General features: G+C 45.7%; 3 protein-coding genes and 1 long non-coding RNA gene across 18 annotated transcripts in view; 1 reads left to right on the top strand and 3 right to left on the bottom strand.

The window, feature by feature from the left end:
• The window catches only part of camk2b1 (calcium/calmodulin-dependent protein kinase (CaM kinase) II beta 1), a 61739-nt gene extending 58542 nt beyond the window's left edge, over positions 1 to 3197 (bottom strand). For all 12 annotated transcript variants that reach the window (XM_068598867.1, XM_068598868.1, XM_068598876.1 and 9 more), the window contains exon 1: positions 2929 to 3197. In XM_068598867.1, the coding sequence (XP_068454968.1) occupies positions 2929 to 2990 (62 nt within the window). In that variant the 5' untranslated portion in view covers positions 2991 to 3197. The remainder of the gene's footprint in view (positions 1 to 2928) is intronic.
• A 2586-nt stretch (positions 3198 to 5783) lies between these two features.
• Positions 5784 to 11073, top strand: LOC137801477 (uncharacterized). The gene is made up of 4 exons (XR_011079755.1): positions 5784 to 5920; positions 6256 to 6618; positions 9349 to 10136; positions 10561 to 11073. It is a non-coding gene; the product is annotated as an uncharacterized lncRNA (long non-coding RNA).
• Positions 6608 to 17213, bottom strand: si:dkey-13n15.2 (protein transport protein Sec24C). The gene is made up of 22 exons (XM_068598939.1): positions 17129 to 17213; positions 16952 to 17005; positions 16029 to 16706; positions 15702 to 15760; positions 14953 to 15006; positions 14576 to 14687; positions 13227 to 13351; positions 13012 to 13147; positions 12730 to 12839; positions 12083 to 12192; positions 11816 to 12007; positions 11511 to 11607; positions 10888 to 10992; positions 10574 to 10741; positions 10156 to 10252; positions 9934 to 10082; positions 9376 to 9514; positions 8643 to 8764; positions 7777 to 7956; positions 7358 to 7555; positions 7139 to 7228; positions 6608 to 6881 (listed from the first exon to the last, which is right to left on the bottom strand). The coding sequence occupies exons 3-22, from the start codon at positions 16657 to 16659 to the stop codon at positions 6741 to 6743; spliced, it is 3015 nt and encodes a 1004-aa protein (XP_068455040.1). The 5' UTR covers positions 16660 to 16706; positions 16952 to 17005; positions 17129 to 17213; the 3' UTR covers positions 6608 to 6740.
• Positions 17214 to 17429: 216 nt separating this feature from the next.
• LOC137801481 (uncharacterized) lies at positions 17430 to 26044 on the bottom strand. 4 transcript variants are annotated; one of them, XM_068598944.1, is made up of 11 exons: positions 25781 to 26044; positions 24184 to 24766; positions 24054 to 24090; positions 23782 to 23861; positions 23444 to 23524; positions 23223 to 23282; positions 23049 to 23138; positions 21242 to 21331; positions 19242 to 21123; positions 18802 to 18876; positions 17430 to 18569 (listed from the first exon to the last, which is right to left on the bottom strand). In XM_068598944.1, the coding sequence occupies exons 2-11, from the start codon at positions 24703 to 24705 to the stop codon at positions 18334 to 18336; spliced, it is 3153 nt and encodes a 1050-aa protein (XP_068455045.1). In that variant the 5' UTR covers positions 24706 to 24766; positions 25781 to 26044; the 3' UTR covers positions 17430 to 18333. The 4 variants fall into 4 exon arrangements, with proteins under 4 accessions (XP_068455045.1, XP_068455046.1, XP_068455044.1 ...); XM_068598945.1 differs by having other exon boundaries at positions 24054 to 24087; XM_068598943.1 differs by having other exon boundaries at positions 24054 to 24766.
• Between the last annotated feature and the right edge of the window lie 446 nt (positions 26045 to 26490).

Here is a 26490-nt window from a genome sequence, read left to right as displayed (position 1 = left end):
CACATTACTGACACCAAACTCCACAGCTGTGCCTGGAAAGTTCACACTCTGTGAGGTAAGTATCCACCGTCAGGGCTAAATATGCTAACACACACACTCACACACACACACACACACACACACACACACACACACTCACTCACACACACACACACACACACACACAGCTGAATAGGGTAACAGGTCATGAATCACAGTTTTTTTCTGGTGTGACACTTGCAGAAGCGCACGTGGAGAGATTGAAACTGACCGCAAATCATTTTTGAAGAGAATTGGTGTCTGCGGCAGTCGGGGGGGTTTGTAACCGGACGACCGCGACCTTCTGGGTGACCTTCTGGGTGACCTTCTGGTGGGCAGACTTACGCACTGTATCATTAGGATTTGTAAACCTCCATCTAAATTTCTACCCTCAAAAAAGGCTCAAAGTCGAAAAGATGAACCGATGATATCTCAGAGGATCAGAGAGAAGGGAAGTCTTTGCAACGCGTTTCTTTCTCAGACAGGAAGCGACACGCGAGGCCGCCCGTGTTGTCGTGGAGAGTTCCCAGAATGCATCGTTTACAGAGACGCTGACACCGTCGGAGAGTCAATTAGCTCTCCTCAGATGTCGGATTAGCATCACAAAGTCTCGGAGAAAGAGCGCCGTCACCAGGAGGCCGAGCCGCTCACACCTGCGTCCTTTAGCTCAAAGCTGTGTGTGAATAAAACCTTTATTTTTGCACAGATTAGTCTGTGGAGCTCTCAGGCGACCAGCGCTTCTAACTGTACTGTGCAGAAGACGAGATTCATCCCACAGCTGGACAGGCCTACACTACCTACTCTCTGTTGAGTGGTCGATTTGGTCGATTTGGTCTTGAGTCCACTGGGATTTTATTGATATTTTTCCTGCAGGCTCAATGACGTTTTTCCAAGAAACAAGCGAGCACATCTCTGGCAGACGCAACACTTTCGCCTGAGTTCATTCACTCGTGTTTATGTGGTTAGTTTGTGTTGTTCGCTTCATTTGCTTTTTCCTGGGGGAAAAGCGGCGCGTTAGCATTTCCACCATTGAATAGCCACCATTGGTTCTGCTTTCTACTTGCTGTGGAAGTCCCACAAACCTCCAAACATCAAACCACATTTGATTGGCTTCCACAACTCGGCGGAAGATTTGCTTTTGCGCAACCATGCGCGTCTGTGCATTGACTTTGCGTGTGATCTAGTCGCGTGAATGATTTGCAGCGTTAAGCTTCGGCTCCAGACTCTCGCTTCCGAGCATGAACGGAGGCTCGTCTGCGCTGCAGAGAGAGAGGAGAGAGCGGCGTGAAGCCGTGGACCAACGCAGAGGAGGACTGTGATGATCTGTGAAATCAGATCTCATATCCATGGCCTATCCACTTCACTGCCTTTTCATAATAAAAGCATTATGAGGAAACAAAGGTGGAATATTTTTTCAAGCATCAAGAACTTCTTTGTACGATTCTCGACGCGTACATTTGTGTTTTTTTGTCACGTGATCATGCGTATTGTTGATCAAGAGCCAGGAAGCAGGAAGCCGCGCTGGCTTCTGGGATGAATTGGGAGTTTTTCCTGTTAACGAATTTACTACCATTTACTACCATTTACTACCATTTACTACCGAAAGAGATAAAAAGGGGCGTGGCTTCTATTGCAGCGATCGGTTTGACAGACAACCGACCGCTAACGGTTGACCTCGAAACTTAATTAGCACTTAATTATAATATCAATACCATTAAAACTACTGATGCCGAGATGCTTTTATTATCAAAGTACATATTCAAATACAATCATCTGAATTGTGTGTTTTATGCAAAACAAGTAAACTTCTGGTTGTCTCGTATGACTCCAGGTTGACATGACTTTTCGGGGAGCTGCACAAGTCAAGTCCTAGTTCTAAGAAAGAAAATCAGAATTGGCGGACATCTTTAATAATGCAGCGCTCCTCCATGACGTCATGATCATCCTGAACATCGTGTGGACGCACACACGTTTTTAAAGAATAGTGTGCATGCAGTTAGCGTCTCTTCATTAGCAGGGATGGATGGAGGTTGTTGTTGTTATTGTTGTTGCCTACTGCAGAATGTCAACACAATGCTGCAGAAGGAGCCTCCTGAGGAAGAGCGCTGTCACGCTGTCACACCTCCATGTTTCATTCAGGACTTACAGACACACTGAGAAGCAACCGATAGGTCAAAGGTCAACGGGCAACGACTCATTCATTCTTCTGGAAGATATCAAAGCACTCAAACAGTCTCATGAGCAACCATCAGAGACTCAGATGAAGACCTATGAGCTCCACCATCATCATCATCATCATCATATATATATATATATGTATATATATATATATATTCAATACTTTTGTATAAACTGAATAACTTTTTATTTGTGCTTCTTCAAGACATTTTTGACACGCCCACTTTTTTCGAAAAAAATTCATTTTGAGAAGAGCAAGCATTTGTTTGAGAGAGAGAGACACTGACTTACACAGAGAGAGAGAGAGAGAGAGAGAGAGAGAGAGAGAGAGAGAGAGTATTTTGAGAGCTGTCATCCCGAAAAAGCGCGCGCATACACACACACTCTCTCTCTCTCTCTCTCTCTCTCTCTCTCTCTCTCTCTCTCTCTCTCTCTCTCTCTCTCTCTCACACACACTCACACACACACACACACACACACACACACACACACACACACACACACACACACACACACACACACACACCTCTAACCAGCCTTCTACGCCGTTTCTCCAAATTACAATTTAAAACCAGACAAGCGGAGCAGAAAATAAGAAACTCTCAAAACTCCGTAACAAACCATTATCATCATAAAATCATTATCATTAACAACAACAACAACAACAACAACAACAACAACAACAACAACAACAACAACAACAACAACAACAACAACAACAACAGAACTCACTTCCCCAGCTCCTCGTACAGCTGATATTCGTCAGTGAATCGCGTACAGGTTGTCGTGGCCATGTCTCTCTTCTTGGGCTCTCGCTTCTTTTACTTTTGTCAGCTCCAGGAAGAAGAAAAAAGATGAAAAATTGCGGTGAGTTTGCGCCTAAATGAGCGTTTAAAAAACTAAAACCTGAATGAACACAAGTCCGGAGAGACGAGCAGCGGAGCGGCGCCTTCAGGAGGCCGAGAGGAGCAGGCTGAGACCGAGGCGAGGCGGCAGCTTGTGTCGTCTGCTGACAGCCGCGCGCTCACCGGAATCAGGCCAGCTGGCGGAGGGAAGCGACTTCCTGCGACGAGTTTCAGAATAAAACGCTGCTTCGATAATACAATATATATATATATATATATATATATATATATATATATATATATATATATATATATATATATATATATATATATATATATATATATTTGTTTCATCAAATGTAATGTGCATGTAAATATTATATATATATATATATATATATATATATATATATATATATATATATATATATATATATATTATATAGATATATGTATGTATATATATGTATATATATAAATATAAATATATATGTATATATCTGTTTTAATCAAATATAATGTGTATATAAATATATAGTATTTATAAAACATATTTGTATTATCGAAGCAGCCAAGTAATCTTGTATTCACAATCTTCAAACCAAAAAAATCAAATCAATAACAAAACGTTCTTTGTTATTTGAGCTTTGATTCTAAAATAGCAGCTGGTGAACATAACTGATTCACAAACTCATGCCATGCCGATGAATGCCGATGAGTTTAGCACCGAGACCTGGTGAACTCCTGCAGCTGTACAGCGGTGTTGATACCCGGCCCCGCGGCCCTGTGTGTAGCGCGGCTCAGCCAAAGTTACACAACGACATCAAGATGAACACAACGTATGCTGATAGAAAAAAGAATCATTTGCATTGGTGTACTTGGTCAATCATTCTCGTCATCATTGTTTATTGCACACAACAACTTTAGTATATCCTCTAGAGTTTGGTTCCCCTGCTTTTCACTGCATACTGAGATGTATACATATTTGAAATGATTGTACTCTTAAATTGTATGCACTTGAATCATAATTTTTTTATTCATGAATAATGCAGACATTTTATTTCAACAATAACTTTCCTGCCATTCCTGTCGAAGATGGGTGTGTATGTTCACATAGTCTGTAAATAAATCAGAAATGTTCTAATTAGTCTATTGCTTTACATATACAATTTGGAAAATAAAATAAAATGTTTTATGAACATCCTTATTTCTATTTATCCATTTACTTTCACAATAATCACTGATGAGTATTGATTCACCCGCCTTTTATGACCCAGAAAGTGTTTAAGACATAGTTGCAATTTATTTTGAAGGCAAAAATAAATCGTTTTCCGGTCTGACGCGGATGAATCTGTCTAACTTGACTTCGTCGGCCAGATTTGGTCGCGGCTTCACCAATGAGAGGCGGCGGAGGAGTCGCCCTGTGGCGCCCTCTGGTGGCCAAATGGCGCAGCGGCTCAGCGCGGCGCTGTAATCGAGCGCACCGCCCGGCTGTCCGTGCGTATTTCCAAATAGGGGCAAATATGAGAGAGCTGGTTTTGTGCCTTCAAAACATGCCGCCACGCGTGTTGAAAATAGACGCGTTTGTTTATCTGTCTTTCAACTGGACGACGAGACATGCGCCACTGTTTGGTCCACACCACGTGACAGAAATGTTTATATTAAGCCTGAAATAAATACAAAATATGGTTGTTGGAGATAGCTCTGTACATGAAGTTATATCTCTTCATTAATATTCAGGACCAGAGACTTCAAGTCACTATATTAATATTTCAGAAATACTGTGGTTGCAGAGCATTTGGCTTTTTATTCATAATACATATGCAGGTGCGTGTTCTGCGTTGCCAAATTGAATTCGTAAAAAGTACATCACAATACAACAAATGTCTTCTGATGTAAACTCCTCTTTTGTGCTTGAAAAGGCTCGAGGAAACAGACTCACGAGCGGCCGACACACTGCCAACAAAGTGATGAGCAGAAACTGATCTTTTATTTTAAATGTTGCATTCCTTCATAGACCTTTATTTCTTTAAATCAATCATAAGAATCTAGGAAGATAAAAAGGCTTTTACATCCCAAACTAACCGCATCCCAACCAGGGTTTCAAATCCATGGACTCGGGTTAAACAAATAAACTGTAATGCAGTTCGAGATGATTTATTTTAAATCAACTTAACTATCCCAGAAATCAACTATAAATCGCTGAATTGACTCATCTGACTTCCATTATCAGATAAACAAAACTGGAACAAATCAAATACCAACACCGTGTCTCTATTTATAAGAAGACTCGATGACATTTCCGGTCCTTTTGACAGGTTAAAATAACTACTCTACAGGATGAGCCCAAATGACTTCTGTGGATGGATTGCCATTAAATCTTGAATCATTTCCCCAGAAGACGCAGTAACTCTTCTAACTGTTGCTCAACAGCTTCTCTCGTGTCTTTCTCTGGTGGCTTTGAGCACCACAAAGCACAAGCAGGTCTTTCATCCATGTGACTCATGTGAGTTTGACGCATTTGGGATTTTTAATGTTTTAGTGCCAATTAGCAATAAATGACCAATATTCATACAATCAATACTATTTATGATGCCAGATAAAGTGTCTACTACCGAACACTTGCGCACTTCGAGCACTGACTTTCAGTGCTTAGTGCGCCACACTGACAAAACCAGCAGAATTCAGTGCACTGAAAGTACCCGGATGGCGCACTGCTAACGGTCAAAGAACGGGCGCCATCTTGGCTACGTAGCGGAAGAGGAGGAGCCATTCCGCCAGCTTTTTATTAATTTATTTATATCCTCCTGCCGCGATTGTGGAGGTGTCGCAGTTTCCACATAGGTTGGAGAAAGAGGAACACAAGGGACAAGAAGAGGGTAAGAAGTGCGTTCATTTTGTCAGTTTTAGTTTCGCGGGTATCGCGAGCCGATTTGCGTACGTCACTTCCGCCAGTTGATTAACGTAAGCGTTCCATTTGATACAGCGCTTATCAGCGACGGAGTGCACTCCAGATGTTACTGCTCTGTATTGCAGTTTACTTCGTAAAGTGTTCGGCACTAGACACGGCCTTAGTCTGTCCCAATACATATGTCACATGCAGTATGCCAAAAAGACCAGGACGCTCCACCACATCCGGGAGCGTTTTGCAGTACCGGTATGTAAGCAAGCATGCCATTCAGGCTATTCCGACCCACAATCCTTTGCTCAGCAGAAACACGAGGAAGAGGGTCAAAGTTGGAGCGAGGTGCAGCGTTGTGAGGAGGTCGCAGTGTCCCCATGTCGTGCACACGGCGCACTGAAACTGAACAACATGCCTTTTGTAGCAGCGGCGTCCTCGAGGAGAAGCGGCATGAATACACAACCGCTCCGACTCCGCCCCCTGCAGCTCAGCAACACACCTGAGGCCAATTAGTGCGATCAGCCCCTTTGAGCTGGTTAGACGGCTTCCCCGAGTCCCCCGGTCACCCGAGGCCGCATGATGACGTCATCAAGGAGATCTGCTCCTCCATCACTGAGACAAGAGCTGTTGTGGCGAAATGTCCTCAGCTGATGCGCTGGAAGGAACCACAACCAGGTAAATGACGTCTTTATTGATTTATTATGGGTTATTCAAACAGAACACACTGTGGGCAACACACACACGCACACACAGACACACACACACACACACACAGTTGGTGGCGCGTGCGCGTGAGGTCACTGCAGAATCCGGACCGAGTTGACGTGGAGGTGGTAGAGGAAGTCGGCGTAGGACGCGCCCCCGTTGGGACTCTTGTCCTCCACCAGGTGGCGCTGCAGGGCCTCCTCGCAGGCATCGCCCTGCTTCACCACCCGCAGCTGAGACAGAACAACACACACGGTGGTGTCAACGGCTACAAGGCAGTCGACGCAGGAGGAGTTGTGTATCGCATTTCAGTCGCGTAGAGAAAGTAGTCTGTATGAGTGGCGGTTGCACAGCGTGCGGGACGCACATGCAGGACTATAACTGACTGAAAGCAGGGTGGAGGATGACACTCAGCGTAGGAGCGCAGCGTAGGAGCGCAGCTGTAATTGATCAAATGAATTGTGATATTTCGTGAGTGACAGCCACTCACCTGGCGGGAGCACGGCGCCTGGGAGTTCAGCGCGTGGACGAGGGATCGGACGCTGACGGACAGCGGGGTGTCCAGAGCGGGCAGCTTGGTCTGAAGAAACACAGAACACATGCAGAGTCAGTGCTACGGGACTCTTTACGTCTTTTTATTACTTAACTGTTAAAGCCTTTACGCAGAGCGGATACAGAATATTAAAAGCCTTCCTCTCTGCTCTCTTACCTCTCCGGAGGGCAGCGAGGAGAAGCTGCCGGCATTAAAGAGCTCCGCCAGGGTGCATGCTGGGACTTGTCTGCCCACCCAGAGCAGCAGGGTGAGGGGTGCGTGCACCAAGTACAGGCCTCCGGGCTCCAGGCTGGCGGCACAGCAGCGCAGCGCCGCCTCCGGGTTTGGAGCGCCGCAGCCGTCCACCGAGAGCGGCTGCAGGGACAAACCAGTGAAACAGGAAGTGTGTGTGTGTCGAGGATGAAACCAAGATAACACCGACCGCTACGTCAAAGAACATCAGTCACTGTGGCATCACTTCATTCTACAGCCACCAGAAAAGGTCACACCGCGGCTTTGCTTTGACGTTAATAAATAACCCGCGTTCGCCGCACGCCACAGCATTTACGACTCCCTCCGGCGTCGGCGGTACTGACCGGAGGCAGCAGCAGCGGGTAGAAGTGTGTGGCGGTGCTGCAGGCGTCCATGCAGAGCACCTGGCAGCGCTGCTGCAGCCGCTGGTGCACGGAGCTGCGCAGGCCCGGCAGCAGCACCTCGCTCTTCCTCAGGCTGTTGATGTACACGGGGAGCGCCCGCAGGAACTGAGGGAGGACCAGCTACACACACACACACACACACACACACACACACACACACACACACACACACACACACACACACACACACACACACACACACACACACGGTTATGAAGGTCGATTTGTGTCTTTTTTACCCAAGCAAATTTCTAGTTTGTAAGTAAATTATCTCCAAATCTTTGCTCTCAATTCCAAAAGTTGTCCTTAAAAAATTTTTAAAAAATTGCTCTCAAAACTAAATTTCCTCTCAAAAAAGAAATTTGCTCTAAAAAAAGAATGCGCTAAAAAAAAGCTCTTAAAACTAAAGTTTGCTTGAAAAAAAAAAATTCTAGCAATAAATAAATAAATATCTCGAACAAAAAAAAATCGCAAACAAAAAACATTCTCTCGAAAAAAAATGCTCTCAAAACTAACTAAATTTAATCTCAAAAAAGATATGTGCTCTAAAAAAAAGCTCTTAAAACTGAAAAAATCTAGAAAAACAGAAAATTCTCGAATAAAAACTTTTGTTCTCTTTTTTTTTTTTTTTTTTTTTTTGGAGAGCAAAAAATTTGGGGATAATTTACTTACAAACTATAAATTTTCTCAGGTAAAAAAGACACAAATGGACCTTCACACACAGTGAAATAAACCTGCGCAGTAGCTGAAGTAGGAAAGCTGCAGAGGGATGTGCAAACATCCAGATGTTTTGAGGTGTGTGTCACCTGTCCAGCAGACACGGAGGCAGAGCAGCAGTGTTTGCGGTACGACGCCAGCGCTTCTGTCACCTCAGTCTGCAGTTCCTCCCTCAGCTCCTGTAGAGGGCGCTCCAGCGCCGAGCAGTAAACTAGACGAACGCAGCATGAAGCAACAAACACACATTAATGTTGTTTTATGTGACATTTGGTCTGTAAAACAAACTATAACAAAACTAAGAAGGCAGCGTCTAATGGCTTTGAGTATTATAATCATTATAAATATATGTTACATAGTACGTACCACATTATATTTACAGTTCAGGTTTGGAGAGTCTACTGGACTGTTTTATGACCCAAAACAGAACATTTACCCTTATGTTTATGGAACTTAATGTAGTCTTCATTAACCACAATATGCCAGGTATCTATAAACTATATTGATCTTGGTCCCATTTGTTTACAGATTGCATAATAAAGGCATCAATATTAATTGGACATCAACACATGTTGATGTAAAAAAAGGGTTTTAAATGTATCACTTCAATTATATAATATGGAAACTTTTGCAAACCGGAGCACTGACTACCCTGAAGTAAACACTGCTGAGCAGATGAAGATCACGACTCTCATCCTCATGAGGTCGCTTCATTTCAAAGCTTTTGTGGCTTTATTATCTATTCACAACAACTGCTGCAGATGTTCATGAGCGTTCTTTCTGCTTCCATGTGTCAAGAACTCGTCTGCAGGAGAGGTTCCTCACTTTTCTTGCAGTAGAAGGTGAGTAAGGTTTGGGCCTGGTACTGCCGGAAGGCGTCCTGCAGGCGAGGGGAGCAGCGCAGGGTCAGCGTGTGAACCCGAGTCCTCCTGCTGCCGGCCTGGGTGCTGTAGGACAGAGCGGTCTGAGGAGAGAGGAGGATCAGGACCACTTCTTTTGAAAGAGCCGGATTAAGAGCAGGTGAAGTGTCAACAGCATGCAGTCTGCACTGAGTTCCTGTTTCATGAAAGGTGGATAACAGGATGTCAAATGCATCACGAACGGTCCAACAACTCAATTAAATCTCAACCAACTGCAGGATTTAAATGACAGGAAGGCAACAAAAGTCACGGGTCTGGATGTTCAGCTCCTCTGAAACCTGACGCTCGCACACGTGAACCCACCTGTACGAGAACCCCCCTGTGCGTGAACCCCCCTGTGCGTGAACCCACTTGTGTGTGAACCCACCTGTACGTGAACCCACCTGTCCGTGAACCCACCTGTCCGTGAACCTCCCTGTCCGTGAACCTCCCTGTCCGTGAACCCACCTGTACGTGAACCCACCTGTATGGCCACGCCTCTGGCCTCGTCCAGCGCTCTGGTGTGAGCGAGCTCCACGGCCAGCGTCGTCCTGCGGTCGAGGGTCGCCAGCGCGACCCGGCTGGGGCTGGACTCGGGGAGGAAGAGCCCGTAACAGCCGGACACGCGCATATCTGAAGAGGACGGGAGGAGAGAGGAGTCACAGGAACCTGGACAGGTAACCACAGGTAAAGAAAGTAAACTCACCTTTGCTGACAAAAGTCCTGAGCTCAGCCTTGTAGCCCGTCTCCGTCTCTACGACGCTCTTTAGATCAGAGCTGAAACGCTCTCTGTCCAGCTCCCCCTGCAGCGGGACACACGACTATGAGACTGTGTGTGTGTGTGTGTGTGTGTGTGTGTGTGTGTGTGTGTGTGTGTGTGTGTGTGTGTGTGTGTGTGTGTGTGTGTTCCAAACATTCATCAAATACAGCTAAAAGCAACACTTTTGGTAAAAAAGGGAAATTGTATTTTCACTTTGTGCTAAGCTAACTAGCTGCTAACAGAAAACAAGCGGGATCAATCTTTCCATCCAACTCTTGGCAAAGTGTCAAACTGTTGCTTTCCACAGAAACACATTTCTTCTTTGTGTAGTTCATGTTGTGTCATTTGCAGAGCCGCCGTATACCTGCAGGTGGCTGTAGGTGTACAGGGCTCCGCCCGTTAGATATGGGACGTGCCCCGGCCAAGCCCCGCCCACGTCTTGCTGGGAGAGGACAAACAGGTGAACGCCGCAGCCCTGACTGACGCAGTCCTTGGCCAATGAGGTGGCTCGCTCCGACAGCTGGAAGATGGACTGAAAGAAGAGGCGGTTAACGCAGCCGTACAGTAATGACACGCCTCTTCATACCTGCACCGAATGCTGCTTCATCCTCTCACCTGAGGTCAGCACTGTGACACCAGCAGTGTGTGTGTGTGTCTGTGTGAGTGTGTGTTACGTACCTTCGGTTGATTAGAGCCAAAGAACCCTGAGGACGAGTCTGTGTGTGTCATCTCCATCAGAGCGGCAGTGTGGAAGATCAGCAGCTTGCCCGGGCAGCTCAGGGCCTGGACGTCAAGAATAATAAATATAATAAATCATTTCAGTGTTCAGGATCCAAATCTGAAACAGTTTATTGCCAAATACATTTGCACATACAAAGCATTTAGATTGGTGTGTGGGGCTTGACAATACACATTAAACAATTAAACATATGATTAATTAAGAATAAAAAATGAAAATGTACTAAAAAATGTTAAACCAACTAAGAGTCCGTTACTGCAGATGGAAAGTATTTTTATTTATTTTGTAAAATTCTTTGGCATTTCATGATGAGTAATATAACGTGTTATTTTAACTCTCCACTGTCACTGATCATACTGAGGTCATGGAAAGGTTGCTGTTAGTCTGGTGCAGTAACATCGCTGCCATGAGCCCTCCATGTGCTGCCACAATACATCCAGGAGAAACTTTGAATGAAGTCTGAAGGGCAAAGTCTGAAGGTTAAAGTCTGAAGGTTAAAGTCTGAAGGTTAAAGTCTGAGGGGCAAAGTCTGAAGGGCAAAGTCTGAGCAGCGATCTCTGACCTGCAGCACGGCCAGCCCGGCTTTGACGGGCAGATCCATGGAAACGCCACGCGACTCATCACACTCTGGACTCAACTGAGGAATGAGCTGCAACACACTACACACACAGGCACACACAGACACACACACACAATGATCGCTTTACACCAAAGAATACCAAAGTGAGTTCCAATGTTTTCAGCAAAGTAGAGAAACTAAAACCGAGCGCGTCAGGATGAGTCTGGCTTCATGGAGCTGGAGCATGACTGAACATGACATGTAGTTCTTCATTGGAATAGGAATGCATACGACTGGCCTCTGGTTACCTTTCCAAGCCGTCCATGCAGTCTTTCAGGGGCACCAGGAGCCCCTCCCTCACAGGAAGCTGCAGGTCCTCTGTCTCCGTGATGACCAGCATGTGAGGGCGGGACAGGGCGGGGCTCAGGTCGTACAGGTGGATCCGACTGTCGTACGTCATCAAACCGACGCGGACGTCCGACAAGGCGCCGCCCCCCTCCCTGCACACAGCAGAGGGAACTGTGGGCCGTCGTCCCAGTATTTACACACCTGCACAGGGTGGGAGCGTGCTTTACCTCAGAGAGGTGAGCAGACGCAGTAGTTGTTGTGTCGCAAACTCCAAATGTCCTCCTCTCGCCGCTGATGCAGACACATCTACGGCCAGCAGCAGTGCAGCAGGTTCACCCTGAAATGACGTGCAACAGCTCACACACGACATGTCTCGCTGTGCAATCATGAGGCAATGCAGGGGCCCCAATAGTGTAATGTTGTGTTACTACAGGGAAGAAACATTCAAACATATACTGATTTATTCTAGGAGTTTCACTCTTTGCATAGTTATAGTTATTCCCTGTTATAGTGAGCACACTGGAACTCTAACCTGATGATCTTCTATTCAATCAAAGAAGATGTTTGTCTACAAAATGTAAGGAAGCAAAACTAAAGCGCCTTTTACAGGAACTGCTAGATTTGTCTAAACAACAGCAAAGATATTATTTTTAGAATATTATCATTTGCAATGATATAAAACACAGAAAAAGGACCACCGCCACACATTGAAGCTATAAATCAGCAAATAATCAGAATGAGAATCAGCTGTCATGGCCGTGTACATTTTCACATGCATGGAATTTTCTGCGCTTCGTGGTATTACTGTAAGTGAAATGTAAGTCAAATCTAACAACATGGAAACAGACATGAAGGAAAAACAGGGGAATCGAACCCTCTGAGAATGGAGTATCTCGTATGAGCCCATGCTGAGTTCAGGCCTCTTGTCTTTATCGACCCGATCGCCCTCCACCCCTCTGGTGGGCTGGTAGTGTTGCCACGGCACTGACACACAAGAGAGGGAGACACACTTTGCTGCAGCATTTCAACAGCCAACCGGCTCCACACGTTGGGTTTCTCCATCCCGAGAACAGATCTATGTCTGAGCAGGACACTGGCGATGTGGCCGGTGTGGCACTGAACACTGCGACCTGCATGCAGAGAGGTTTCATCTCACCTTCGCCCAGTTCCCCACAGAAGGGGCAGTAGAACCTCTGACCACAGTCCTGCCAGCCCATCGCCGCGCACATGGAGGCTCCACAACCGCCACAGCCCATCACACACTCGGGCTCGTCGCACACGGGCGGGGCCGTCTAGTGGCAACAACATGAGCACAAATCAGATGGAGCGCACGCGGCCGTCACCACAGACACCGTCGCTCTGAACACCGACCTCTCCCTGAAGTGGAGCCAGAGGAGTGAGCAGCGCCCCCAGAGGCAGCCGGCTCAGGAGGGCGGTCGGGCCGTCACAGGGAACGCAGTACGAGGCGGAGCGGATGGCGAGAGGACTCGCGTTACCTGAAGGCCAGAGACACGGGAGGAGGGACATGAAGCTGGGCTCAGACAGAACGGTGACGCATGACGACAGGAACAGCTGAGGATGGAGGCTCGATGGAGGGCCCCGAGGATGGAGGCTTAATGGAGGGCCCCGAGGATGGAGTGCCCCGAGGATGGAGGCTTAATGGAGGGCCCCGAGGATGGAGGCTTGATGGAGGGCCCCGAGGATGGAGGCTTGATGGAGGGCCTGAGGATGGAGGCTTGATGGAGGGCCTGAGGATGGAGGCTTGATGGAGGGCCCTGAGGATGGAGGCTTAATGGAGGGCCTGAGGATGGAGGCTTGATGGAGGGCCCTGAGGATGGAGGCTTGATGGAGGGCCCTGAGGATGGGCTGCCAATACATTTCCTCAGGGCCACATCCTGACTTACATACTTACGTTATTACTACTGACATGTGTACTAACTTACTTACATAATTACTTATATACTCACATACTTATATTTATGTACTTACATACTTATGTATATATGTACATACGTATGTACATACACACATACTTATGTATATATGTACATACTTACATACTTATATGTACGTATATACTTATGTATATACGTACTTAAGTACATACTTACATACTCGTGAATATACGTACATACTTGCATACTTATGTATAAACTTATATACTTATTTACATACATACTTTAGTATATATATATACATACTTATGTACATACTTACATACACACTTATGTACATACATATGTACATACTTTCATACTTATGTATATACGTTTGTACATACTTACATACTTATATATATATATACACATCCGTAGATACTTATGTATATACGTACTTACATACTTATGTGGATACGTACTTACATACTTATGTGGATACTTACATACACATTTACATACGTATGTACGTACTTACATACTTATGTATATACGTACTTACATACTTATGCACATACATACTTATGTACTTTCTTTCCATGTATAAAGTATGTGATCATTTGCATAACGTTTCAAGCACCAGCTCATAGATCTGTTGCATAAGTGAGACACATGAAGGTTTTCTGAGGTGGAACATTTTCCTGAGATGTTTATGTTCCAAGTTAGTTCTCTTGTTTCCTGTCGTTTACCTTGTGGAGTAGTTTAAGTAGTTTAAGTACTTAAAGCACTCGCTATGCAGGGAATACAAACACGGTGTGTTGAGTCAAGGTTGTGTGCGTTTACCCCGGTCCTCTACGATACAGGAAGTAGTTGCCAGAGGAGGAAGCCGGGAAAAAGGCTCTGAGAGGAAGACCTTGCCCCCCCACTCTGCCGCGTCCTCTGCGATGACCTTCACCTGAGAGACAGAGGGGTCACCTGTACGATCAGGAGAGCACGGCAGCGGAAGGATCTAAAATATATGTTTACACTTATGTGAACATATTTCATTAACGCAGTACAGCAGGAACGTTTCGTTGTACTCAAACGTAAGTTCAAAACAAGAGTAGACGAGGCTCAGAAAGCCCTCATACGAGCTGCAGCAGTAAAAACCTGAGAAGAATCTTTCAGAGACGGAGGATCTGCAGACGTCGCCCCACAAAAGAAGAGAAATGAGAACTTACAACGCTGGGCAGCAGCTCCGGGTCCAGACCGTACCGAGACTCAGAGCTAGGAGACTGCAAAGAGAGGATTCATCATATTGTATCAATCCTTTTAACCCACCGTTCAATAAAGTTATTGCAATATTGAGTCTAGAAATACATCATTTGACATCCCTTGTATTGTGTTTTCTTTTCTTACAGAGATTAAATGCTTTTGCAAACTCCTCAGTGCCGAGGCTGAATGGAAAAGACCTCAGATTGCACTCTGCACACGGTCATGCACTTTATTATATCAACACTTCTATGAACTGAACTGAATGTGGTGCACCTGGGATTGTACTTGGCGAGCGGCTGATCTGAAGGGTGAATCTCGACTGCAGCTGACACAATGAAATGATTCATTTAAATGTAATATTCTCTATTTCATATGAGGATTACATCCTATTTTTGTTTTTGTTGTACATTTTTCTTTTAAAATCTTTACTGTTAGATTACTTATTTTATTCATTATACTTTTGTTTTGACCGATCCCCTTAGCTGCTGTCGTACTGAAATGTCCCCGTTGTGGGACTAAAAGAGGATTATTTTATGAAAAGTCGATTTGGATGCGTAGTAAACAGTGAACCTGTGATGAGCATTTATCTCTTTTGAGACGACACATCAATAAATAAGCTAAGAAAGAACCTGCAGACTCAGATCAGTTAAGCAAATACAACCATTGCTGCCGGCGATAATCTGGATGTTTTAATGCCGTTGCTGTATTCCCCCACCTGTGGCGTGATGTTCCTGTCTTGTGCAGCTGCATTGGGAACAAACTCATTTATGGATCCTGAGGAGAAAACACAGTTACACTCTGGAGGAGAGAGCCAGACTGGACCGTTACATTCTGGACTGAGAAGAGGGCTGTTTTCCTCCAGACTGTCAGACCGCATCACACACTGGGGGGCGCGGCTATCCTGCGCTAATGGACGACGCAGCCACTTGGTTTTTACTTTCACTAACCGATGTCGTTCGTCCTTAAATTACTTATGAGTCATTTCATCCTGAGGATCAGGAGGCTGAGCAACACGTCACATACACATTACAAACAGACCTACCGCCCGAGTGGGTCCACTGGCGCTGCTGTGGGACGGGAGACGAGGGCGAGGCGGGACCGTGGGTGAATCCCAGCGAGGACGCCACAGGCTGAGGGGCACACGGAGGACACTGGTTCACGCCCAGTGATGGAGAGCCAATGGCCAGGTGCTGATGTGGGGGTTGAGGCCCGTTCGGTGACCCCTGGTGTGTGTACGGGGGCTGGAAAGGGGGAGACGTTGCTTGGTAAGGGCTGTGAGGGGAGTAAAATGGCATTTGTTGGAGCTTTCCGAGCTGCGTGCCTTCCGTCATTAGAGGGAGGGAACATGGAGGTACATGTCTCCCTTGGCTTGCAGTTGGAACCACGAATGAAACGTGGGCGTCGGGGACGATCTGCCGTACACTCTGGTCGTCATTATTAGAATAAAGTGTGCCGCCGGATGGGAAGGCGGCGAGGTCGCCGCCCTGGCAGCCGCGGTTGGACACCTGCAGGTGCTCGGGTCTCTGGTCAGAAGGAGAGCTCAGGCTGAGACGCTGAAAGCCGGGCAGAGGGTCGCAGGTTGGCCCCACAGGTGAAGCTGGGGACCAGCCGTTCTGGCCCGCCCACGGCTGAGAGGGTGTCTGGCTCTGATTGGCTGCGGGGACGTCCATCATCCTCCATAACCTTCACCGATTGGCGTGTTCCACGTCGGAGGCGGGGTCTGTCGGGTAACAACAAAAAATGTGATTCTCCGCTCCCCAACACTGCTCAGAGACGATTTGCAACCAATAACCCAGATTATGAAATCCATTATGAACGTCATTTTATTTGTGGAGTTGGATATTCTGTAGTAAGATGACAATAATAACCCCAAACACAGGCACCCTCCTGCGGGAAGACACGGCGGAGATAACAAGCCTCGCCAGAAGGAAACCAAGTGATTTGACATAATAAACCAGTAGATACCTTTGGACGTCAACGGGAGGTTTTGCGCGTCAACGTCGGCGTCTTCATGTCCCTCTGCGACGGAAGAGAAACACTTTACACAATCAATGAATTACACAATCAATGAATTACACAATCAGTGAATTACTCGCGGCGCTTTCAACTGTATTGAAATGAAACGCTTTGATGAAAACCTGCCTTAACGGTCCCGTGGTGCGTTTACGGTCATGATTTCGTGCACCGGCAGCCTCTGCTGCAACGTTAGCGTCAAGGTACAGCCAATCACGCCAACGCATTTCCGCCTATTCTTTCAAAGTAAAAGCCTGCGATTTAGGACGCTAGAAATAAATAAGATTTGTTTTTTAAATGGAATTTAAAAAAAAGCAATATATGATCATACCAGCAAATAAATTATCATTTGTTTCTTTAATTATTATAGATCAGTTGTCACCAGATTGCATCAGTGGAGAAACAACCAAAGAATTAGTTTGAGGTAATATTTAAGGAATTCCATTAATTCTTACGAATATTTACTTTCACGAGCCACTTCATTTCAGAAAAAGTTGTGGACCTTTTCTACGCCGCAGTTATTTTTAAAATGTATACATTTATCTATCTTTAGATCAAAATGCAGCATTTTAATAGTAGCGTATTAATAGTAACACTTTTTCTATGATTTAATATGGAAATATACATTTCTGCAATTTTTATAATTGAAGTATATTACTTCAATTATATACCACTTCTATACTTTTACAATAGTACATCTTTACATGTGTGACGTTGCTGTAACTACAATTAAAATATTTGAATACTTCCATCACTGCTAAAACAATTGTCATATACAAAGACACAAATACACAGTTTTCCTGACAGGGAGGCACAAATTAATGAAACACTGTGTCCATAATTTATGAAGAGAGTTAGCTTGTGTTTTGTTCAAACATAAACTAATTACTTTGTTGGTGGTAAAGCGGTTTTAGAAAGCCAAACAACAAAGTTCAGTTTCCCAAGAGAATAACAGAATACCTTATAGCCAAAAAACAAACTATTTATTACAGGATTAGACACATTACTTAGGCACGAGTTGTACAAATAAACTTAACTAAATTAAACAAAACTACAGTGGAAAATATACTGTTATCATACAAAGTAAGAGAGAAATAAATAAAAAGAATAAACTGTGATTCAACCCGTGGCCATTTTAGTGTAAACGCCCTTAAAGTGGACCAAGAGCCCCGGAGGGACAGCAAAGGAAAGACGGAGAGGAACACAAGCTGAAGGATGAAGGAATGCAAGAGGGAAACGTTGTGCAGAACCGATTATGCCATCAAGAAAATATGGCGTCTATAAATGATGTCCAGTCGTCTTCTGCGGTTCACTTGACCCGGCCCGTTGCCGCCTCAGGACTTCGCTTTGGGAGTTCTGCTTTGCCTTTTCATGGCAGTGATCCGGTTCCTGACGTAGTCCTTCACACCTTTCCATGAACGGTACCGGAGTGCTTTGGGCTCGGCCTCGAGACACTGAATGCAGTCGTTTTTCTGGGGAAGCCTCTGTTCCTTAATCAAATGCTTCATGTGTCTTTCAACGGCAAGAATCTCTGCTTCTGTCCATTTACGCTTGATCTTATATCTGGAACCTGTGGGATAAAAGGAAATTTAGCTTTTTGGCATCATAAAATAACGCTGAAGGAATCCTTAAAACCTCTTTGCACTCCAAACCCCATTATCTTCACCGAGCTTATTTTATTTTTAAATCCAATGAACCTTGGACCACCAGGTGGACGTCAGATAAGAACTCATGGATGAACCTGTCCTCCTCCCTCCCTTTGAAATGGTTAGAAAACCCCTAATGATCCCCAAGTTGACTACCTTCTTTGTCCGATTGTGGCGGTAGAGCCGTCTTGCCGTCTGTTGTTGCTCCATGTGCTTCCCCGTAATAAATATCTGATGACAATAAAGACACGGAAAAACATCAGCACCGTGCAGCATTGATCTCACATACACACTCACATGCCTGAGCAAAGCATATTGACAAATGTAAGTTATTCAATCAAAACAAACCCAGTTTGAGTCTTTTTCCAGGTTCCTGCACATGTTGTTTAAAGTTGAAACCAGCTGTTACCCCAGAAAGTGCTCACTGCTTGTGTTTTTAATACAAGTTTAAAGTAAAAAATGGGTGTGGCTGCCCTAAATACTCTCTTCACACGACACGCACCTCCCTTTCTAAACCAACATGTCGTCCTACACCCTATCAAACTATCACACTTGTAAATCACCTTTAAAAGAAAGAAAGTAAAGAAGAGTCCTACCATCAGAGTCCATCTCAACGTCATCCAGCCGCGTGTCGTCGTCCTGTCTCAGGCTCTGGACTTGATTATTGGGGCCCAGGATTTGGGCGGCCTCGTTTTCATCCAGGTTGATCAGCTGCAGCATCGTTCCGTAATGCTTCCGGATCTTTGTGGCGGTCAGCAGTTCGGGGTCCTTCGCTCCACAATCTCTCACGAATTTCTGGATGCACTCGGACCCGGTGTAGGCGGTCAGAGTGTGCGGGCGGCCAAAAACGAAGGGATTCTGTCGCAGCACTCCACACTTCTGCCGGACACTCACGAGGAGCTCTAGAGCCGACACGAACGACGGCTTCAGCAGAACCGGGACCGTTCTCCCGGACTTCCCCCGTATGTCGACTCTGGTGAAGAACTCGCACATGCTCCTCTCCAAATCGGAGACGGACACGTCCATGCCGTCCTGCATGGCGGACTTCTTCCGTAACGCAAAGTCCTTCTGTTGCAACGACGACACCTCGGAGACACTCCTCCTGTTGAACAGCACCGTGCGGGCCAGTATCACTTTGGCCAGAGCGGCGTAGTTCTCTGCACACGTTGCGTCCCTGAGGTTTTTTTCTGCGAGGCGATGAACATCCTCCATGTGGGAATTCAGACGCTTCACATCTTGCGCGAACGGGACCTTCTTCTCCCGGTCCAATTTGGTTTCCCTGATGGACACCAAGGCGCCGGCAGAAACCAGCGTTTTCCATTTCTCCTGGTACTCGGCGAGGAAGCTTCGAGCGGACTCGGCCGCGCTCGCGTCGCCGCTCCTCTCCGCGTTGCCCTTCACGATACCGCAGGTCTTCTGCAGGTTGTAGCCGAGCTTGATGGCGAGCGAGGGGAAGCCGTACGCTTTGGTTTCTGGGTTGTAGCTCGCCAGGGAGTTCACCGCAGACACCACGTGAGGGAAGCTCGACGGGAGGAAGAAGTCCTTCAGCTTCTTCAGAGGGGTCTTATTCTGAGCTTCGAGTAGGAGTCTCGCTATCTGACGGAGGTTTTGCTTGATATACTCGTGCCTCTTCGTATGAGCTCCGTACAGCTTGAAGAGGTCCTCGCCGTACTGCAAGATGATCTCGTCCGACATGATCGTCTGCGTCACATCGTCGAACGTCATCGGGGACAGGATGGCTTTGAAGCCGTCGCTTATCCCGATGTCGTCTGAGGTTTCCAGCACACAGCGCACCGCCAGGCGCTTGCTCCCGCCCTCCACTTCGTCTTCGTTCCTTTTCTCCGGGCAGGACTTCATGTGTCTGTACAAAGCTTTCTTTATGAACAAACCCCGACAGTAGAGACAATGAAGAAAGTCTTGGGCCTTTTGAGTTACATTCGGCCTTTTTCGGGAAACCAGTTGGCCCGTTCCCGTCTTCAAGACTTCTTTGTTGTGAACAAAGTTTCCTTGGCAGATGAGTCTGTTCCATATTTTGAGTCTCTCTTTGGAATATTTGGGGTACTGAAACGCGGCCGCCACCTCCGGTTTGTCACTGTGGATCCTCTCGAGATGTCGCGACATCTTGGATAACGGATTAGAGCAAAACAAACAATAGTTCCTCCTGTCGTAAACGCGACGTGTTTTGGACGTCACAGTCGGCAACACGACAGTTTTAAAAGAATTCATCAGATTAATCGGGCGTATCGTTCTTTGGGGACTGGAGCTTTTTTCCTGAGCCAGACAACTTTCTGATTTCGCCCCTTTTTCATCTGGCAGAGGAGGCGCTCCCCCCGCGGGGGCCGAGGGGCCGCTGTGAGCCGATTCATCCGAGGAGCTCCAGTCAGAGTCGGACAGGAAATCAGAGAAGTCGCCGTCACTGCTGGGAAAGAAATCCGGGTCACTGTAATCCGATGACTCGGCCGAGTCATTTTCTTCTTTCTAGAAGAAAGAGGAAAATGTGAAAATAAGGCCTGGGGAAAAAATTTATCCAGTATTTGCATTTTGAAGATTACATTTTCTCAACTAAAATATATAAATACTATGTTCTAGTGACTACCTCGGAGTCGGCTGACATGGCATCATCATCCTCGCTGTGTTCGTCACAGGATGCAGGAGAGGAACAGTCCGATGAGAGATGGGACTGGGGCTGAAAGAAGAAACAGTAAAAAACATGTAAATCTACAATAACGGTCACGAGGTTGAGCCTTCAGGTAGTCTGTTAACAGCATTTAAAAGTACACAATGAAGGAGCAGCTCGTACACAATGAAGGAGCAGCTTCTACACAATGAAGGAGCAGCTCGTACACAATGAAGGAGCAGCTTCTACACAATGAAGGAGCAGCTTGTACACAATGAAGGAGCAGCTTGTACACAATGAAGGAGCAGCTTCTACACAATGAAGGAGCAGCTTGTACACAATGAAGGAGCAGCTTGTACACAATGAAGGAGCAGCTTCTACACAATGAAGGAGCAGCTCGTACACAATGAAGGAGCAGCTTGTACACAATGAAGGAGCAGCTTCTACACAATGAAGGAGCAGCTTCTACACAATGAAGGAGCAGCTTGTACACAATGAAGGAGCAGCTTCTACACAATGAAGGAGCAGCTTGTACACAATGAAGGAGCAGCTTCTACACAATGAAGGAGCAGCTCGTACACAATGAAGGAGCAGCTTGTACACAATGAAGGAGCAGCTTGTACACAATGAAGGAGCAGCTTCTACACAATGAAGGAGCAGCTTGTACACAATGAAGGAGCAGCTTGTACACAATGAAGGAGCAGCTCGTACACAATGAAGGAGCAGCTTGTACACAATGAAGGAGCAGCTTCTACACAATGAAGGAGCAGCTTCTACACAATGAAGGAGCAGCTTCTACACAATGAAGGAGCAGCTTCTACACAATGAAGGAGCAGCTTCTACACAATGAAGGAGCAGCTTCTACACAATGAAGGAGCAGCTTGTACACAATGAAGGAGCAGCTCGTACACAATGAAGGAGCAGCTTGTACACAATGAAGGAGCAGCTTCTACACAATGAAGGAGCAGCTTGTACACAATGAAGGAGCAGCTTCTACACAATGAAGGAGCAGCTTGTACGCACAGCAGGACATGAGCGGAGTAAGAAGCTGAGATCCACTAAAACGGCGTCGCCCTCGCTCCTAAAAACAGCTGTGTTGTTTTTAATGAAGGCCGTCGGCTACTGGATGTTGTTTTGACATTCAAAGCTTCGATTGAGGTTTTTAAATGAAGCTTTGAGGTCATCCTATAAAAAAACCTTTATTTAAAAACACTTAAATTGTTAAATTGTTATTCATTTAGATGTATTCAGATTAAACAAATAAAAAATGAGGTCTGGCACAATAATAAAACTAAAAAATACCATCACCCGCACGCCCCTTTAACGATCCATCTATTATCTGAACCGCTCCTCCTCATGAGGGTCGCCTCCACCCAGCTGTCACTGAGTGAAGGCAGAGTTCACCTGGACAAGTCTCCAGTCATCACATAGAGACAGAGACAGACGACATGCACACTCACATTCACACCTGCGGGACATTAGAGTCCAGTTGACCTGAGCTGCAGGTCTTTGGACTGAGGGAGGAACCCGGAGAACCCGGAGAGAACCCACGCTGCCACGGGGAGAACATGCAGACTCTACAGAAGGACCTGCAGACCGGGATCTGAACCCCAGACCCTCCTGCTGTGAGGCGTCAGTGCGAGCCGCTGCACCACCGTGCAGCCGTCTTTACAGGGAGCCTTTAATGATCTCTTACATGTAAAAGGGGAATACACAGCCCTGCATTCATTCCTGCCTTTTTCTGAACACACAAAGTCCACAAGCACTAATTTAAAATGTAATGTACCTCTGACTTTCCTGCAGACAGCTGACCCGGCTGTGCATCGCTGGTCTTGGATTGTTTACATTGAGCTGAATCGTCCATTAATGGAGGAGACTAAAAAAACAACAACATAGAAGCAATCATGTTTTTGTGTGTGTGCGTAAATCAAACTGCAGCATCTAAAAGAACGTATCCTACCTGGATGGCTTTGTGTGCAGACTTCTCATCACGGCTCTCCTCTGGGTTTATGGATTCCAGCTTAGAGGAGGACAAAGTCAAGTCAAAGGGTTATTTATAGCTGTGTGGGGAATTATCAATAATAATCTCTAAAACAGAGATTTAAGCGCATGTTGTCAGTTTTACTAGGTCTCAACAAACTAATAAATAAAACTGGATGGACATTATTCATTTACACTTACAAGTTTATCCAACTCTGCCACTTGTTGAAGGAGCTGTGCACGTCGCTGCAGAAGCACTAAGCGCTGCGTCTCATTGTTGGCCTGAAAGCAGACAGGAATGAAAAGAAATTAAGGTACAAAATAACATCTATGACCTCCTTTAAAATCCCACAGCGGGAAATATTCTCATACTAGCAGGTAGCAAACATTCATTTGACCGACAGTGTGTACTATCCAGCTCTGTAGGAACAAAAGGGCCAGATGTCATCAAACATTTACAAAACCTCCGTTCTATTTGTGAAGATATGGACCAAACAAAGAAAATGTAATTTAAATGAGAGTCCTGCTAATTTCCCCACCGGTGGATTAATCGTCTCCTCTTGCGATGGCTTGTTTTTAGGATGAGCCGGTGCGTCAGCGATAGATTCGCTAACAGCTTCTAAAGGAAAACAATAGAGGATTAGACAATTTAAGAGCGAGTTAGAGGCAACATCAGACAGCACTGTAATCTGAAATGTACTATATCGTACACAGTCAACTTGGTACACGCACACACACACACACAAACGACACATTTAACCACAACCAACTAGTATACAACCACATATGACCATACGGTCATGAAGCTCACCCCTGCAGTGTGACGGAGGTGTCCACTGACTCTGCTGCTGAGAAGTGGATGAGGCACGGCTGTGAGTGTATCCATCAACACCAGAAAACGCCACATTCGTTCCTAGAAAAGTAGCTTGAGACGTACTTACATGTGGTCCACATGGTGGCAGGCTAACCGGCTGAAGTCTGTTTGGTAAACTCTGATTTGATGATGGGTGATGAAATGGTGCTTTGTAAAGGTTGTGGGGTGAGAGATGTGGTAGGAGTTGGGGCCTACAAGGCTGTGGCGCTTGGTTTGTTTGGGGAAGAGAAAGCATGTTTTTTCCTTGGTTTGCAGTTAGCTGCATCGGCGCGGTGTGAGATGTTTGCTGGGCAAAGGAAATCATGTGAGAGGTACTGGGGACAGCAGGGGGGGCAAACAGAGAATTGGATGACGGATTGCTGCTGATGAGAGAGGCTTTGTACAGAGCAGAGTGATGAGCGGGGCCGAGGCCGCTCATACAGCTCTGACTGGACTCCTGCAGGTGGTCATAGGAAGGTCTCTGGCTGAGATGCTGAGAGCCAGGAAGTGGGTTGAGAAGGGATCCTTGACTTGGAGCAGTGGACCAGCCATTCTGGCCCGTCCACGACTGACAGGGTATGTGACTCTTATTTGATGAAAGGTTATCCATTATTCTCCATAACCCTCAAGAGTTTGCTGCTTGGAGTCTCTTATGTCCTTGGAGACAGGGCCTAGAGGAGCAAAACAACATGCACACTCAATCATCAGGGTCACAACTACATATTTGTTTCCACCGGGCTGCCGCTGTGTTCAGTGTGGGGCAAAGTGTATACTTTGCCCCACACTTGTGTTAGTAAACCAAAGAGCTGCTGCTGCGAGAGGCAATTCAATAGGCTACATTTCACCAATCAATGTCAGGACTTAAATAAAACTGCAGCAGTTAAATTCCATTAATTCAGCAATTTCCTAATTATTATCAGCTGCGATCAATGTGATTATTTTAACCATGGTTTAATTGAGGCTATAACACTTCAGATCAATAGTGGGACAAAACATGCAACACTTTTCCAGAGCTAAAACGGACATCTTTGAATCAAATAAGATGCTTCTTGTATATCTAGGTTAAGTGATATTACATTGTTGGTCCATGCTTAATTTTGGCATTGTGTATAATATGTTGCTGTATATATTTTGGATGCACACCGTATTGTAATTCACGCAAATAAAAAAAACGGACTACAGGAATGTCGTAGTTTGTTTTGTCTGTCATGTGTTTGTTGTGTTGCAACTGAATTCATGTGTTGCCCAATGACAATAAAAGTTAGCTACGTTATCATTTCATAAGTCTATTTTATTCGTGCTTCCACCCCTTTTAAACCAGCTGGCAGCTTGTCCAAGTTGGAACATAGTCAACTAGAAAAATGGTCTGAGTGACGTTTATTGCCCACTGCAATGACACTTCAAAATAAATCACCTCACCAAATCAATCAACTACAACACCCTTAAACTGTTGTTTGTTTGGCCACATCTTTACTATTGTTTTGGTAGTTAATTTAATTATGTGTTGGTTTATAGTGTGCATGTTTTCTACATTGCATTGCTTACACATGCTGCTGTAGCTAAAGTAATAATGAATAAAGTAACTATCTATCTATAAACTGACGGCAATTTATGAATGGTACTAACCTACTCTTCTGCCCAACATGTATACTTGCAACATGTATACTTACAGCATGTATACTTACAGTAAAAAGCTGTTTCTAAGCCCGCAGAGACGAGTCACGCGCAGGTCAAACACATGTAGCTAACTGGCTAGCTAGCTTAAATGAACAGCTAACGCTCGCTAATAGCACGAGGCGTAGGGGGAGTCCGGAGTTTTTGTAGAAATGACGACGAGTCCAAAAGTTAGTTACGTGCTGAAAATAAAAAGGTGTGTGCTCAAAGATACATCCAACCTGGGAGTTAGGAGCCTATCTGTGGATATTACAGGAAGCAGCGCCGTTTGTTTACCTCACCTCGTGAACCACCAGACTTCCGCTTAGTTTTTCTATTTTTCAAAATAAGAGCAGCGTCCAGCAAGTGGCGCATACAGCGACACATGGAATGAGAGGAAAGGAACTTGGAAAATGCACGACCTGAAAATATATATTAATGCAAACAGTAGTGCAAGTGAATGACCTGCGGCCAACTTAAGGCCAGATTTCCATGTCTGCGCGGCTGCGGGTGGCACCAGACAGGGCATGCGATGTAACTGTGGCGTGTGCAGTGCTCCACAATCAGGAAGGAGAGGGTCCCCCTATTGTGGAGCATCCTGACGATGACCTGGAGCCAGTCCACATGAATGAGCAAGCCGGACCTGCTGCAAGGGACAGAATTGCCCAAGCTCATTTTAGTTAGGGGTTGAGATGACTGGGTAATGTTGGACACACTTAATATGTTTTCTCTTTGTGTTTGT

This window comes from Clinocottus analis, unplaced genomic scaffold (assembly GCF_023055335.1).
Source record: "Clinocottus analis isolate CAN_PGR_092001 unplaced genomic scaffold, fCliAna1.0.p SCAF_41, whole genome shotgun sequence".
In the NCBI taxonomy this organism is placed as follows: domain Eukaryota; kingdom Metazoa; phylum Chordata; class Actinopteri; order Perciformes; family Cottidae; genus Clinocottus; species Clinocottus analis.
This window is presented reverse-complemented; position numbering and strand designations above follow the sequence as displayed.

Coding starts and splice junctions, on each gene's coding strand:
- si:dkey-13n15.2 (XM_068598939.1), bottom strand. CDS start 16,659: ATGATGGACGTCCCCGCAGCCAATCAGAGCCAGACACCCTCTCAGCCG. Junction 7,957..8,642: donor CCTCCGTGTCTGCTGGACAG/GTGACACACACC, acceptor GTGTGTGTGTAG/CTGGTCCTCCCTCAGTTCCT. Junction 6,882..7,138: donor AGGCGCCGTGCTCCCGCCAG/GTGAGTGGCTGT, acceptor GTTCTGTCTCAG/CTGCGGGTGGTGAAGCAGGG.
- LOC137801481 (XM_068598943.1), bottom strand. CDS start 24,705: ATGGATAACCTTTCATCAAATAAGAGTCACATACCCTGTCAGTCGTGG. Junction 23,862..24,053: donor ACCTCCGTCACACTGCAGGG/GTGAGCTTCATG, acceptor GTTTTCCTTTAG/AAGCTGTTAGCGAATCTATC. Junction 18,877..19,241: donor CGTTGAGATGGACTCTGATG/GTAGGACTCTTC, acceptor TATTGTCATCAG/ATATTTATTACGGGGAAGCA.